At 39.0% G+C, this 16358-nt stretch overlaps 1 protein-coding gene across 3 annotated transcripts; it reads left to right on the top strand.

Annotated features, from left to right (window-relative positions):
- The first annotated feature begins 7730 nt into the window (after nucleotides 1–7730).
- Nucleotides 7731–16166, top strand: LOC139133242 (uncharacterized). Of its 3 annotated transcripts, none has more exons than XM_070699743.1 (6): nucleotides 7731–7826; nucleotides 12523–12629; nucleotides 13167–13270; nucleotides 14553–14675; nucleotides 15381–15534; nucleotides 15956–16166. In XM_070699743.1, the coding sequence occupies exons 2-6, from the start codon at nucleotides 12533–12535 to the stop codon at nucleotides 15997–15999; spliced, it is 522 nt and encodes a 173-aa protein (XP_070555844.1). In that variant the 5' UTR covers nucleotides 7731–7826; nucleotides 12523–12532; the 3' UTR covers nucleotides 16000–16166. The 3 variants fall into 3 exon arrangements, with proteins under 3 accessions (XP_070555844.1, XP_070555843.1, XP_070555845.1); XM_070699742.1 differs by lacking the exon at nucleotides 7731–7826 and adding an exon at nucleotides 7830–7870; XM_070699744.1 differs by lacking the exon at nucleotides 7731–7826 and adding an exon at nucleotides 10863–11068.
- The last annotated feature ends 192 nt before the right edge of the window (nucleotides 16167–16358 follow it).

Raw genomic sequence — 16358 nt, forward strand, 5'->3', positions numbered from 1 at the left:
ATGTGGAACCAGAAAAGTCATAAAAATACTTTGGAAAAGAAATGTTAAATGGAGTTGAAATCAGTGGACAGCAATGTAATTTCTCTGACATCATATGGCCCTTTGGGAGTGAGGGTCACCGCAGCACACAGAAATTAGTCACCACAAATGGTTGAATGCATTTTTGGCCTCAAAAAAAGTAACAGCTGTATACAGTACATACAGTGCACTGCAATAGCTGTACAACCAAGCCATAGTCATTCATGTATCTCATGAGTCTGCCTCCAGAACATACAGTGCACTGCAATAGCTGTACAACCAAGCCATAGTCATTCATGTATCTCATGAGTCTGCCTCCATAACACAGCAACATGGACGGATCATTTCATCGCAATGCCTGCAAATAAACTGTCAATATATGCTGCAGATGTTATGGGGATATGCAAGTAAGCCTTGGATTTTCTTGTACGGTGGCCCAAAACTACCTGTTCTCCGCATTTAAAGTCTGCGTCGCATTCAATTGTTTTTTCTCTCACATATGTCTCTGCATTCAAAGTCTGCGTCGCATTCAATTTTTTTCTCTCACATATGTCTCCGCATTCAAAGTCTGCGTCGCATTCAATTTTATTCTCTCACATAAGCTTGTGTCTGCGCATTCAAAGTCTGCGTCGCATTCAATTGTTTCTCTCTCACATATGTCTCCGCATTCAAAGTCTGTGTGGCAGTCAATTGTTTCTCTCATAGATGAGCCACAGGCGGCCCAAACACTATTAATACGCTTTAATTATTGAGTTTTTCTCAGTTTTCTCTATCAGTTCTTCTCCCTTTCTTCACGCTCTGACTGATCGTAGTAAATAAAAGAAATTACTTTATATACCTAACCTAGCCTCTTGACTCTTTATTTATTTTACACCCCATTACAAGGACGTTTATCTCTCATATACACACATCTTGTAATTAATTAGTCAACATGACTAATTATGCTAATCCGTGGACTTATCAGGGATTTTATAGGTTAGTCAACGTCGCGAAAGATAGGAAAGGTTACTAAAACTCCTTTTTCATTTACATCTCTATCTTCCAATGTTGACCAACCCTTGATAAGTCCGCGAATTAGCATAATTAGTTGTGTTGACTAATTAATTACAAGATGAGAATATGAGAGACAAACATCCTTTTAATGGAGTGTAAAATAAATAAAGAATCAGATGGCTATAGGCTAGGCTATATAGTCATTATTTTTATTTACTACGATCAGTCAGAGCATGAAGAAAAGGAGAGGGACTGACAGTGACAGAGAAAACTGAGAAAACTCAATAATAAGCTTTATTAATAGTGATTGGGCCGCCTGTGGATGTCGTCGCAGTCAATGATTTTGTCACCAACAACACATGATGAAGGCGCTGCCAAGTTTTGGTGAGCGTGACTCTCGCTCCATGACCCATGATTGCATCCGGAAAAAGTATCACTCTTTTAGTGTTCGTGATCGCGAAAAGCTCATTTTTGAAGGTAAGTGACAAAGTTATTCATTGTATTGTAAGCTTATGGGGTTAATGATCTAGCCAAGGGGGTACGTTGCTCACCAGTATGGACGCATCCTGTTGGTCCCACATGAGTGTCCGAATGTAAAACGGCAGCCCGTCCACAACTGCCAATACATCCAGGGCTAGACGGTGGCTAGATAATTAACCCCATAAGCTTACAGTACAATGAATAACTTTGTCACTTACCTTCGAAATCAATGAGCTTTTCGCGATCACGAACACTGAAAGAGTGATACTTTTTCCGGATGCAATCATCAATCATGGGTCACGGAGCGAGGGTCACGCTCACAAAAACTTGCCAGCGCCCTCATGTGTTGGTAACAAAGTCACTGACTGCGACGCCCATCTAGGAGAGAAACATTGAATGCGACCATAGACCCTCGAGAAAAACGGGACAGGCAACTGCGATAGAGAACAAAGGGTCTATGGGATTAGCAGCGTGCGATCTATCTTGGAATAATTAAGAGTGTTAATGGGTCGGGGACGGAATGTCGCTGGACCCGATCGACTGCACAACGTCCGGTTCATAGACACGTGCATGCGGGTATACGGTAATAATGTCTGTACCGTTTTTCTCGAGGGTCCATGATGTGACGCAGACTTTGAATGCGGAGACATATGTGAGAGAAAAACAATTGAATGCGACGCAGACTTTGAATGCCGAGACATATGTGAGAGAAAAACAATTGAATGCGACGCAGACTTTGAATGCCGAGACATATGTGAGAGAAAAACAATTGAATGCGACGCAGACTTTGAATGCGGAGACATATGTGAGAGAAAAACAATTGAATGCGACGCAGACTTTGAATGCGGAGACATATGTGAGAGAAAAACAATTGAATGCGACGCAGACTTTAAATGCGGAGAACAGGTAGTTTTGGGCCACCGTTTTCTTGATATAAGAGCATATTTTCAGCATTTTCAGATGTCCTTTTCTCCACATTCAAGTATTTTGTAAAATGTAAGCTCTCCTCCATTCTCGGCTACACACCATTTCCTTGTGAAATAAATATGAACGGTCTGTGGAATAGTAAGACGCTTTCCTGGTACAGGCGTTTTGGTTAAATGACAATAAAACTTAAATCCTAAATCATTCGAGAACAATTATGCAGGATCAAATAATTATCGATGCCACAAACCCCGCAACATAAAATTCACATCCATCGCCGCGCCGCGGGGAAGCCATGCAGTGTTGGTCGCAGGAAGTATACCTCGCCGATACCTCTTCGATGTATACTTCCCTTGCCATCTACGCTTCCCAAATATATTTTGCTAATTTCGTTCAATTTATAGACTCCAGTTAATACTAAGCCATTCTAAAACAATAATTAGGGGTTGGTTATCGATGCCAAAAACCTCACAAAATACGAGTCGCAGGCGTCACAGCTCTTCAGTGCAGCCAGTGTTTATCACAGGGGCTCTTCTTCCTTGTTTGTGAGTGTCTGTGTTTGTTTGTGTGTAGGTGTTTGTGTTTGTTTATTTGTTATTTTTAATAAAATAACAGCAAAAAGCAGTTTTGATTATATTTGTCAATAAAGAGCAGTTTATTTATTTATTTGTTTGTTTGTTTGTTTGTTTATATTTATTTCCGATGGTTAGGGTTAGGGTTATGGTTAAGTTCAAGGGTTAGGGGTAGGGTTAGACTTATTTGCATAAATCTAATTAATTATTCATGAGCGGAAGAGTAGATCGCAGATAGTGTACGTAGGTCGCAGATCTCCGGAGGCCGTATTAACGCCAGTAATACACAACCCTGCCATGCAGAGCTAGCTCCATGACTGCTACATGTATTGTGCTCAATCACATGTAGCTGCAAAACAGTTACCGGGATTTCGCCTGGGGTTGTGGGTGAATATAAATCAATCAATCAATCTTTATTATACTTAACTCACACTAGCAGAGAGTGTGGTATGGTACATTCCAAAATTGGACAAAGTACAAAACTGAACACTTTCGAGAGGACAACAAAGTATCCAAGTTGTACCACAGGGAATTCAGTAATCTTGTTGTTGTTGTTGTTGTTATTGTTGTTGTTGTTGATGGTGATGATGATGACGATAATAAAAAATATTAAAAAACAATGTGTCATTCCTTGCTGTTGTTTGTCGATGTTGTAGATAATTGTAAAAGAAAACTGTAATCGTGACCAAAAAACGACGTAGGTCGCCCAACGTCACTCCCGTCCTATTATAGGACGGGAGTGACGTTGGGCGACCTACGTCGTTTTTTGGTCACGATTACAGTTTTCTTTTACAGTTATCTACAACATCGACAAACAACAGCAAGGAATGACACATTGTTTTTTAATATTTTTTATTATCGTCATCATCACCATCAACAACAACAACAATAAAACAACAACAACAACAAGATTACTCAATTCCCTGTGGTTGTACAATAAGCAAACTGTATAACAGTGGGAAGGCTACTGGAGGGTCATTACAAATCAGTGTTCTTCAAGAATATAGCAAGATCTAGAAAATTATACTCAATAACCCTTTTAAGGGCTGTTCCTTTTTTATGTGACACCGGAAAAAGTGAATATGAATATAAATGATCATGTAGTTACTCTAAACATGGAGGTACAGGCGAGATTGTACTCTCCTATACCAAAGGAAGAGCATGCAGTCATCGTGACCGTCATGTGAAAAGTTACAAGTGTAGTGATACATAGCGGCCGCCGCGTAGTATGCATAGAATTATTCTATGCATACTACGCTGCGGCCGCTATGTAGCCTGAGCCCTACAGGCTTACACTATTTTGCGGAACGGAATGAGCGGAACGGAACGGGAAGGAACGGAACGGAATAGCCACACCGAATAAAAAGTTAGTTTCTCTTAATTAGAGTCCATTTTTCGCCCACAGAATTTTTGAGCGGAAACGAATGGAATTAAGAGAGACATTTTGATTTTAATAAAATATATCCTTTATTCAACTCTACAAGTAAGGCAACTTAACGAGGCTGTAATTTCAATTTGAAGCTATATCTAAATTTAAATCTAACCCCGAGAATCACGCCTTATAGAGGGCAGTACCATAGTGTGGAGGGGGTGGTCAACCCAAAAGAGGGCGTGTCTATGGCCAACATGTAGTTGTGCACTCTGTTTTGTACGATGGCAATACCTCAACATACTTTTCAAACAATAATTGCATGTGCACAGCATACAACGACAATTAGGGGTGTAAACACTACTTGCCTTCAAAATCTGATCACAAAAGAATGACTAAAATTGCAAAACGGCCGTAGTTTCATGTAAACGCGTTGATCGACTGTATGTAAGTATAAGCGATGCCTTTTGTATGTATTACTGATGTCCTTTGACCTAGCTGTTTGGTCAATCGATAGATTGATTTCAGCCCCACGTTTTTTACCGAGAATGCTAAGGGGAGAATCATTTGATTTCTGAAGGAGGGGCTGGAGGATTCGGGAGGGGGAATATTGTCATCTCCCCATGGAGAATGATAAAATAATTTGCTGCAAAACCCCGAAGGAGAAAAGAAATGTTAGCACTTCCCTGAGATGAAGGCAAAAAATGTGATGCGAGGTGTTTGAATTACCGAAAATGAATGTTTAGAACCGACCTTAGTATTTTGATCTAAAGATCTGGATATTTCAAAATTTTCTAACTAGGGAAGGGGTTAGATATGCAAAATTCTGCAATAAAGATTACAGGTTGCATGAATGAACTTTGAAAAAAATTTGTCTACACCTCCATTTTCTCGATCCCCTCAAATCAACAGGTGCTCCCCTAAGTCTGCAGACCCTCGGCAACAAAAAACAAAAGGGTTTAACGTTGCATCCGCACCAATGAACACAAGTCAGCAATGCAATGTATCAACTTTAGAAGTTACAATCCGTCACCGCCTCCCTCGTTTTTCACCTCCATGCCAAATGTAATTAGGCGCCATGCCATCGAGGTGAATTATTACAGAGACCGCCACCTCACATGCCTCATGGTAGCCATAGCATCCTCCAGCAGATGCGATATCCAGGGTGAGGTTTGGATTCAGGTGTAGTTTCAGATTTGAATTATAGCTTCAGTCCAGTAGCTTATTCATTCCCAGCAGCAGTCTCGGGAGCAGTCTTGCCTGATTATATGTGTAATGTTTGATTCATTATAGTTGCACTTGTTCTACCACACTTCCCGAAGTGTGTTTTTATGGAATAAAGTTCTCATTAGTAGTCTTATTCACGATTTCCATCACGGCAAGAGAAAATTCGAAAAACAGATGGATTCGAAATTCCATGCTGTTCCGCTCCAAAATTCAGTGGACGAAAAACATGGACTCTAATTAAGAGAAACTAATTTTCTTTTTGGTTTGGCTATTCCGTTCCGTTCCGTTCCGTTCCGCTCATTCCGTTCCGCAAATCAGTGTAAGCCATCACTACACTCGTAACTGTGGTCATGTGAGCTTGCGAGGTTGCGAGGTCAGACTGGAGGTCACCTTAGGGAGCGTTCAGTTTTTACGGCTGGGGGGGGGGGGCCGGCAAAATCTTGTCGCCGGTGTTCAAAAAATATAGACCCCCCTGCATTTTTCGTGAAAAAAAGATGACCCCCCCTTTGTCAGACTAAAAAATTGATGACCCCCCCCCCCCCCCCCCCCGCTTAAAAATAACTAAAACCCATATGTCAAATTTACCCGCATGGTTTGGATTTGAACTCCGGTACGCCGCGCACTTTATTCGTGTAGCAGATGCCAGTGCACAAACTTCGCAGCCACATCCATTGAAACGTCTGTTAATTAGGACGACTGTAAGGCAATTTTTAACTTCATTTCCATAGACAACTCATGTCCATGGACATTGTATAAAGTGAACTTTATTGGAGTGGTTCGCCAAAGGCAGCCCTCCGGTTAAGAGGGTCATGGGCCATTACGTAAAGTCAACTTTATTCTAGTGGGCCACAAAAGGTGGCCCGCCAGTAAAGAGGGTCGATCATGGCTATTGCATAAAGTAGACTTTACTGGACAGGGCCGCTGAAGGCGCACGGCCATTAAGATTGCCGTGGGGTATTACATAAAGTCAATTTATTGGAGTGGGCCGCCGCAGGCGGCCCGCCGGTAAAGAGGGTCGATCATGGCCATTGCATGAAGTAGACCTTATTGGAGTAGGCCGCCCAAGGCGTCTGCCCGTTAAGAGGGTCATGGGTAATACATAATGTATATTTATTGTAGTGGGCCGCGAAGGCGGCCCGCCGGTAAAGAGGGTCGATCATGGCAATGGCATAAAGTGAACTTTATTGTTGGTATTATGTTTTTGAAAATGTGGTGACCCCCCCTTTCCTACCAGTGAAAAAGCGATGACCCCCCCTTTGCGGATTCCAAAATTTTGATGACCCCCCCCCCCCTGGATTTTGCCGGCCCCCCCCGGCCGTAAAAACTGAACGGTACCTTAGCAGCCCAAGTAATTGGGGGAAATAGCAGCTCTCACACTACCTGCATACGTTGATGAAAGTCAGTCGCAAGCAGCAAAGTATATTAAAAACAGAACGCTTACCAACTCCGGACACCAACAGTGCGATAAAACACATGTTGGTATCCATACCGAACATGCAGTATATTAGAACGGCGTACGTGCACACAATCTGCCCACAGGCGGCCCAAACACTATTAATAAGCTTATTATTGAGTTTTTCTGATTTTTCTCTATCAGTTCTTCTCCTTTTTTTCATGCTCTGACTGATCGTATTAAATAAAAATAAATAACTTTACAGCCTAACCTAGCCTCTTGACTCTTTATTCATTTTACACCTCATTACAAGGACGTTTATCTCTCATATACACACATCTTGTAATTAATTAGTCAACATGACTAATTATGCTAATCCGTGGACTTATCAGTGATTTTATGGGTTAGTCAACATCGCGAAAGATTTCATTTACATCTCTATCTTTGCAATGTTGACCAACCCTTGATAAGTCCACGGATTATCATAATTAGTTGTGTTGACTAATAAATTACGAGATGTGTATATGAGAGATAAACGTCCTTGTAGGCCTAATGGGGTGTAAAATAAATAAAGAGTGAAGAGGCTATAGGTTAGAGTATATATTCATTTATTTTATTTACTACGATCAGTCAGAGAATGAAGAAAAGGAGGGGGACTGACAGTGACAATGAAAACGGAGAAATATTCAATAATAAGCTTATTAATAGTGTTTGGGCCGCCTGTGATCTGCCGTCAACAATGGTGATCACATACGTGACATGACCGGAAGTAAAAGTTTATTTCGCATGGCCGTCGAGTGGCTTGTTCCATACGTGGACCAGCGAATTTCGCAGCAGACATTTGATAAAGGCAAGTACATAGACTCTGATGAAGGTGCGACAAAAGCTGTTAAGGTACAGTTTTATTTCAAATACAAAACTTGTCGCTGGTGTAACGTTCACATATATGCGGCTCTGAAAATCAACACTCGAGCGCGCATCTTTCGTATTAGTAACTATTACCCATGTTGGAAGTGTTGCGACCCCTTCCAGTTCCTCTCGAACTTGACTTTGTGGCTCCGTGTACAATGAAACTTTTGACCAACCATTGATTGTCATACCCTCAGGTGCTCGCAGTGTTGCGCGTGGATAGTCGATGGAAGGCAAACCCACCACAGGCACCGCCGTGGTTGATAGCGCTTTTAGTGTAGCCTTTTTACTACATGTCCGGGTTGCCTACATGTCCATCCCTAGGGGTGTGTAGGTGTTTTATTATAATTACTAGGGAACAAAGGTTTATTCCACCAACCTTTGGTGTTTAGCACTGCCCAGTGGCTTGACAATCTTCTGTAAACGTTTTATCACCATGCTACATCTATATAATCTGAAAAATTTGATCGCCTAATGTGCAAAAGCAAGCAAGGGTAAATTAGTTATCACCGGATTAACTTTGACAAAGTCAACAACGAACGCGCATACCTGCAATGCGCTGGTGCGTTCGTTGTTGACTTCGTCAAACTTATTCGATGATAATCTAGATACAGCGTCCACAGATTAGTAATTCACCCTTACTTGCTTTGGCGCATTTAGGCAATCAAACGCATCATAACGACGCAACACAGTGACAAAACTTCTGTAAGGGAGTGCTCAGAATTTACTTCGGGGTGGGGGGGGCCCTTGAGGATTATCCATTTTTCTTGTGATTTTCCATGCCCCCTGGTTATTATGGAGAAAATCTATACCCCCTCCTACTTCCTTGGCTTTTAACATGCCCTCCCCCCAATATATACATGCATGCTTACATAATAAGACATACAGTCTGACAAGTTTATCACACTTTGCAGGTACAATACGGTGGTCATTTATATTGTAATAAATGATATATAACAACACATTTAAGAGTTCTCCTCGTTTGCCCTGTAGATCATGAAATGAGAAAGAATTTTTACCATCCTTTTTATGATTTACCAACAATAGTAAAATTAAAATTACTCATGAATTCACAAAATCGTGGTACTCTGTTAAGTCTGTCAAAATTCCTGTTTTATAGCTTTAAGAAGAGAGAGAATTTGTTCCTAAATATGCAATGAATGCCTCTTTTGTGTGTTTGAGATGTACTGTAAATAGCCTGCAAGTATTCTTCCATTCCAAACTATTGTCTGTTACCACTATTTATTTTAATGAATTGTATAAAGGGCCGTCGTTGGCCTATTATAGCAAATATATATATATATATATATATATATATATATATATATATATATATATATATATATATATATATATATATATATATATATATATATATATATATAATAATAATAATGTTTTGCAGGGACTGCAAGTGGCACACTCTTGGGAAGGCTTAGGTAATGAACAAATAAGGTTGTAAATTTCTGAAGAAAAGTTAATTAATAAACGTGAATACTTCTTCGTTTCGTCCACTATAAATGATCCATTTTATAGCCCTTTTCTTGATTATTTTTGACGATTACTGTGTCCCAGATGTTGTCATATCAGTGGTCTATATCAAACACTTTGGTTGTAAATGTTGCCAAGTTGTTTTTAACTTTACATACTAGTAGTAAGTACTCAGGGGAAGAAATAATATACTAATTATATACAAAGCAGGGTGTGTTCACTTGCTAGACAAGTTATCTCATTTTTTTCAGAACTATTCTCCCATAGGTGGAAATGAAAAAGTTTGCAAATGTTTGACTGTGGCACGTACAGACTTTTAAGGTGGGGTACTACCCAAGACCAAGAATATTGTCATTTCCTAGAAATCACATATGTTGTAGCTTGTAAAATGGCTGTTCCCAATCCCCTTTTTGAGATAATTTTTATTCAATTATCTATTACCCCATGATTTTGAGCTCTTCACATTGCAAATTTGACCTGTTCAAAGAAAATAATAGCCATGGTATATAAAATACTATTTCATTACACTCTTGTTTCTTCAGTATCATCTACATATAGTATACAAACATCATGTATGAAGTTACTCATCCAATAACAAAGATGCCACCTAATTTAATGTAATGAAAAAAGTGAAAAAATGCCGAGTCAGCACTTTTGCATCAGCGATTTTCAAAGAAAAACATACAATTATGATTCTTTTTTAAAAATCAAGCACAGTAACATCATTTTAGTTATTATGAAATTGACAATATTCCCAGTATGTTTCCTGACATTTCTATATGTATGCAATCATATGCAATGACTAATTTTGCATAGCCCCTGGGTAGTCTCTACCTTATGCAAATTAAAAATCGCTATCTGCATCAAACCTAGAATTATTTATCTCATTGCAGGGCAAAACCAGTCATTTTATCCTTTCATTCTGGGTAATACCATGCACATCCTCTCAGTACTTTTAACAGTGCAATTTGAGTAATAAACATGACTACAACGCAAGTTTTTTCACTAACACATGATACACACAAAGACAAGCACAAAAATTCAGTTTCAGAGCACATTATTGGCAAAGTGATATAAATTTGCATGTCTCCAGATATTTATGGAAAGTGAGTGTCACATGCACAAGTCCAGCCTCAAGTCACAATTTTCCTTGATTCATACACACTGCCATGAGATCACTTCTTGAGCTACAGCAAATTTCTTGTGTATATACACAGGATGCTATGGTCAATATTTCAACAATCTGGCACCACAGTATTGATGCACATGATATTCTGGATGCACATACAGAATTATTGAAAATCAACCCTTTTTCCGTGTAGGAGCTAGCAAATTTGTAAATTTTTCAGCCGATATTTTTGACAGCGATGCATTATTTTATAGATCAGGACATCTGGGCAAACATTTGTCCGGTTCCCTGTCGGCTGCCCGGGCCCCTGGGGCCCCTACCTTTTAGTTAGCACAGCGCAGCCAGCGGTAGAAAGCAGGCAGGGAACCGGACTAATCAGAGGACAGGCATGACGCGTGGGCATGACCTCAACGCCAAAGGGCCCGCTATGCGTATGACACCAGCGAGGCAAGGTGACCTTCGTCCCGAACGTCGTCATGGGTCATACATAAAGACAGGAGATGTTTGTAGATTGTGATAATCATTATTTATATTGAGGTTCAAGTGCCTGTGACCTTGACGAGGTGGGTGTGCTAGAAACACTGTGGGCTCGGTAGTCTGCTGTAGATCGATCGATTTTCTGCTCGATCTACTATATCCATGGAGCCAGAAACAGACGTTTCTTATAATAGCTCCATGATCTATCGATCCCGAAGTCGATATGCCCGCCACTGCACTATAACCTATTAGGTTGCATTGGCAGGCATATCAACTTCCGGATCGATAGATCGAGCAGAAAATCAATCGATCTAGTGCCTGTTTTTTCTTTGCAGTGTCAATTAGTTTCTTACCTTCATGGCCAGTCCATAGAGGCCCAAGACTAGTCCTTTACCTCTTCTGTGCCTAAGCCACCAGCTGCTCCACAAAGAAGTTCATATGTTGTAATATTTGGCATTGTCATCTTATTACTTGAACAAAATGCTGTAGCTCGTTCTTGGTTCTTGACATGGAATTTAATTTTTTTAATTTTTTGTCAAAAATTATGTGTTCGGATCACAACCTACAAATAGAACTGGGTAGAAGGTCAATTCCAAAAGTTCCTGCAAATGAAAGATTCTGCAAGTTTTGTAAGTCTTTAGTTGAGGATGAATTTCACTTTGATATATTAGAATGTCCAAAATACAGTAACGTATCAAGATAGTCTATTTTCATCCATAAGTTTGTGTAATCCAGGCTTTCTTGATTTGAATGACAGAGAAAAGTTCATGTATATATCTTTACTCACAAAGATAAACTACCTCTTGCCAAATTTATTTCTTGTACTTTAGTTCCTCCCCCAGCAGCAGCTTCATCCAGTGTTTGCTGAGTTTTGTAATTTTTGCCTTACCACACTCCTTGAGTGTGTTGTTGAGCAATAAAGTAAAGTAAAGTAAAGTAAAGTTAAAGTCACTAACTACGGGAAGACCAGTACACTGCATTTTCTCCTGGTTTCTCTCACAACGGGGACGTCACCCTCTGCTCGAAAATGGGGGGGGGGAATTGATTTTGATGGAGGAGACAATAAGAAATTATGAAAATTTAAGTCATGTAAATTTAAGATTTTGTTCAAGACATTAGTCAAATATGAGAGTTTCAGTTTTATCACATCCATGACCCATCTGTAGATAGGAAGGTTATTGAGTTTACTATGGATACAGATAGTGGATTAGATCAACTGGAATAGTAACATAAATATTCTGTGTAAATTACAATCTCAAAACCTCATTGTAGAAGTGACATTGGGGACTTTGATTGGATGGAGGGATTCGTTCAATTTCGCGTTCTGAAAAAAACAACACGGTCCAGTAGCTGGATAAACAGTACGCTTTTGATGGCCCAGCAATTGAACTTTGGTGCAAAGATCGCAAAACATACAGAAGACCCTAAGCATGGCCATTAAAGGCCAAGAATGCAAAACAAGAACTTCAATCTTCCGTTACACTTGTATAATAAAAAAATTTGCAATTTAAAGAGAGTTTGTCTTTTTTATTCATTACAGAGTCCTCTTCATGACAGATTGGATAATGACAACAGGAGAATGCAACGTTGAATTCCGGCCTGTCACTGACAATGAAATTGACCGAGCTCACGAAATTGAGATGTCATGTATGTATAGAAATCTGCAGTTTTGTCGCACTCACCCTAAATCAGGTGGCTATACATTTAGATAAGCAACAGAAAATGAACTAAGAAAGCAAACTTTACACACGACAAAGTGCTATATCAATCTGTGGAAGAAATTAAGATATATGGACACAGTATGAAATACACATGCACTGTAAGAAATGTACAGAGTAATGGAAATTTACATTAAATTACCTCCTTATATGTACCATTGGAAATTCCCTTTCCAATAATTTTTCCTTCTCTTAATTTGAAATGAAAGTTGAAGGATCATATCCAATCAAAGTGCATTATGCATTGTCATTATACTGTAGCTAGGGATGATGATGTATTTCAAAAGTTTAATTCATATGTCAACAATTATTAGCTTGCATCTTTTGCAGAGTGTGTCCTCTCGACAAAGCTAAAACTTTCTAATGCAACAGACTTGAGCGAAAAGAATGGGAAAATTTTGTTTTAAGGAGTGAAAGTTGTGAAAGTGTATCAAAAGTTACAACTTCTGTTCATTTAACGTTTCAGTTTTTCCAGTTGAAGAAGCCGTTAAAAAGGATACGTTCATGCGAAGCCACCATCACACCAAGGAGTTGTTTTTAGGCTGTTATGACAATGGAGAGTTAGTCGGTGTAAGTCACTATGATTTGTTGTGACCTTTGATCAGCAATTGCCAATAGACTAAACCTGGAATTTGAATGGACCACGGTACAAACAAACCCATGTGCGCAAACGTGCATAATATGTGAACTTCCATACTCGTTTGCACACAAGTTGGTTTGTTTGTACCGCCATCACGTGATAGGTGTACTGAGTTTGTAGAATGCATCGTGTCCTTTTTATTCCAGAGTAGAACCATTGCCCATATCTCATCACCTACAAAAGATTTTGTTGGATGCCATATTATGTTGAGTCATTCAATGCTTGATACCTTATAAAAGAGCTTTTGTCTTGTGCTTGGGGTGCAAACTACATGATATTGAAATGCATTGTGGGTAAAAAGTCAACTTCTCACAAACGGTACAGAAGTTTGAGATAGCGATGCCAAAAATACTTTTCACAAAAATATAATTGCTGTCACAGCAAAAAGTTCTGTTTGTTCATGAAACTACCTAAACTCATTCATCTTGTCAGGCATTTCTGGCATCAATTTGCTGTATAACAGAAAGCTTTATTTTTGTCACTTGTGACCTTAAATGACCTACACCAACCCAGGATATGTTGTGAGACAATTTTGAAGGCTGTGAACATAATTTTGTCATATTTGGTACCAATTTGTCGGAAAATTTGATCCAGAAAACAAAGCTGAGGTGATTTTTTTCATTTTGGACCAATTTTTGCAACTTTTCTATGTAAGACATACAAGAACTGATTAGAAATTTGGATCCAGGATAATTCCAGATGTTGTAATCACCACCCACAGTGGAAGGCATTTCACTATCTGTAACTAACTTAAGTGCTGTTTACATTAGAATGATAACACTCATGGCATTAATTAAAAATCTCCAAGGTTGTAAATGTACTTCCTGTCATTTGGTCTTATGTAATACTAAGGGGTGTAACATTTGATATTCAGGAGGGGGTAGGGTCTAGAAGATTGATGATGTAGCATTACTTTTTTACCAGATCCCTTGTGCATTTTTTGCCCACTCCCACCTTTTCTTTTTATCAAGCCTTCTCTTATTTTTGTTGTTGACATTTGCTTATGTATTTAGGATCTGCTTCTCCCATTGTTATAGAAGTTGATATGCGTGTTCCTAAAGATGACCTCCAGTACCTAAGTTGGAGACCTTATTTGCTTTTGTCATTCTTGTTTTTCCTGGTTTAAATATTTCTCAAATGGATCAATTCAAACCGAATGTGAGCACATAGTGTCCTTGACGGTATTTTTTACTTTGTGTTATTTTATTGCAGTATATCTTAGGCAGTCGCTATCACAAAGACAGTTATGAACCTGAGTGCATGCGGAGGTGTGTTGATGGCGGCAAAGTTCTCTGTCTCCATTCTATATGTCTCGTCCAAACGGAAAGGAGAAAGGTGTGGAATTTGTCCAGCATTTATCATTGTTGTCAGAGACATGAAAACTTCAGTGAATGCCGGTCTCCATATTTTACAGTGATCAAATTTTATCCATGGGATACAAAAGTTACAAATTGCTTGCCTCAAATGGATCCTCCATTTCTTGTGGGATCACTTTTCTCTCAAGGGGGGTGCCATATACCACAGTCTGACCTGACCAAGAACATTATATTCAATGCTTGGCAAAGGATTGCTGTATCATCATAAAAGCTTCTTTCAGAACTCTGCAAACATAAACTTTCAGCCAACATATATCATTAACAAGCTTCTACGTAGGAGTAGGACTCCAACATAAGACTCTATTGTACCCTTATTTAAGAAGTTATATAGATTAGTAGGTATAAGTTTGTATCCTTTTTGGATTACACCATTCCAGAGCAGGAATATATGTACATTAATTCTTCTGTACAAGAAAATATAACCTGTTATGTATATGCAACAGTAATTTCCAGATAACGATCGAACAATTTTCTTTCCACTTGTCTTCCATGCAAATTAGGCTTACAAGTTGTGCAATAAAATATTTTTGCCAGCAAGTGCATATGTCCAAATAATTTCAAAAATTCTTCTCCCTTTTTCACTTCAGCGTGGCAAAACTCAATAATGTCTTCCAATGCCTGATTGCATGTGCCTTTTTTTGAATTGCTGTATTTATGGTTACAGGGCGTTGGATCCAAATTGATGCAGAAGTACATTGAGATGTTGAGAAAGTCGTTTTCAGATCTAGATGGAATTGTCTTAGTGTCAAAGAAATATTTGTTACCATTCTACACCAAGCTTGGATATAAAATCAGAGGCCCTGCAAACATCACATTTGGTAAGGAAATTCAGCTTTCCAGCATGATTTTACGTCAACCTGTTTCTCTTAAAGTATGGAAAGTTAACGCTCTCAACCAAAACTTCTGAGCTTCATGAACTCATATTTTCTGTGCACTGTATGTGTATAGCTTGATAAAAATGCTATAGTTTTAGCTTGGTGGACTAGATATATGTCATGGGAACTTAATCCAATTTTTCCTAAGTTGTATTTATTTCTGTGGTTTATCTATGGAGCCTGGTAGAAAGAGAATTAATTTAGCTGTTCACGACTGAGAAATTGTCACATTTCCAACTCATGGCTAGAAGATACTGTGTTGTCATATTATTGGAAGATATCCATGTATTTGCAACGTATGTCAACCTTGTTGTGCACATAGTCATAGCATTCCCACTTTTCCTTATAAAATCTCATGATCCAGGTGATGATCCATGGTATGAGTTGTGGTACGATCTGAAGGAATAATGACAACGTGAAGACCTTTGATGGTGTGGGAACTTTCAACAACTTATTTTCACCATTCTGTTGGATCCATGAGGAGAAATATGTATTTTACTTTACTATAAACAAGCTTAATTTTTGAAATAAATCTGTTGTTAATTGAATAATGTAAAATAAAGATGTCTAATTTATTCAATGGTTGTTGGTTTTATCAGTGTACCTATTTGTGGAGTGTCGCTGACAGAGATAGAGGCAGCTCTCTTGACTTCCTATTTAGTTGTGGGCACTGTACTTTGGACTCTCCAGACGGGCCACTAAAACATGTGAAGACATTATAGCTTTCAACCAATCATACATTTGATGGAGAAAAAAAGACACAAAAA

Source organism: Ptychodera flava, chromosome 5 (assembly GCF_041260155.1).
Source record: "Ptychodera flava strain L36383 chromosome 5, AS_Pfla_20210202, whole genome shotgun sequence".
Lineage (NCBI taxonomy): Eukaryota > Metazoa > Hemichordata > Enteropneusta > Ptychoderidae > Ptychodera > Ptychodera flava.

What these genes read in the sequence shown, in the direction of transcription:
- LOC139133242 (XM_070699742.1), top strand. Translation starts at nt 7,845, where the DNA reads ATGAAGGTGCGACAAAAGCTGTTAAG. An exon ending in GTGCGACAAAAGCTGTTAAG is followed by an intron (nt 7,871 to 12,522) that starts GTACAGTTTTAT and finishes TATTCATTACAG; the next exon opens with AGTCCTCTTCATGACAGATT. An exon ending in ACAATGGAGAGTTAGTCGGT is followed by an intron (nt 13,271 to 14,552) that starts GTAAGTCACTAT and finishes ATTTTATTGCAG; the next exon opens with TATATCTTAGGCAGTCGCTA.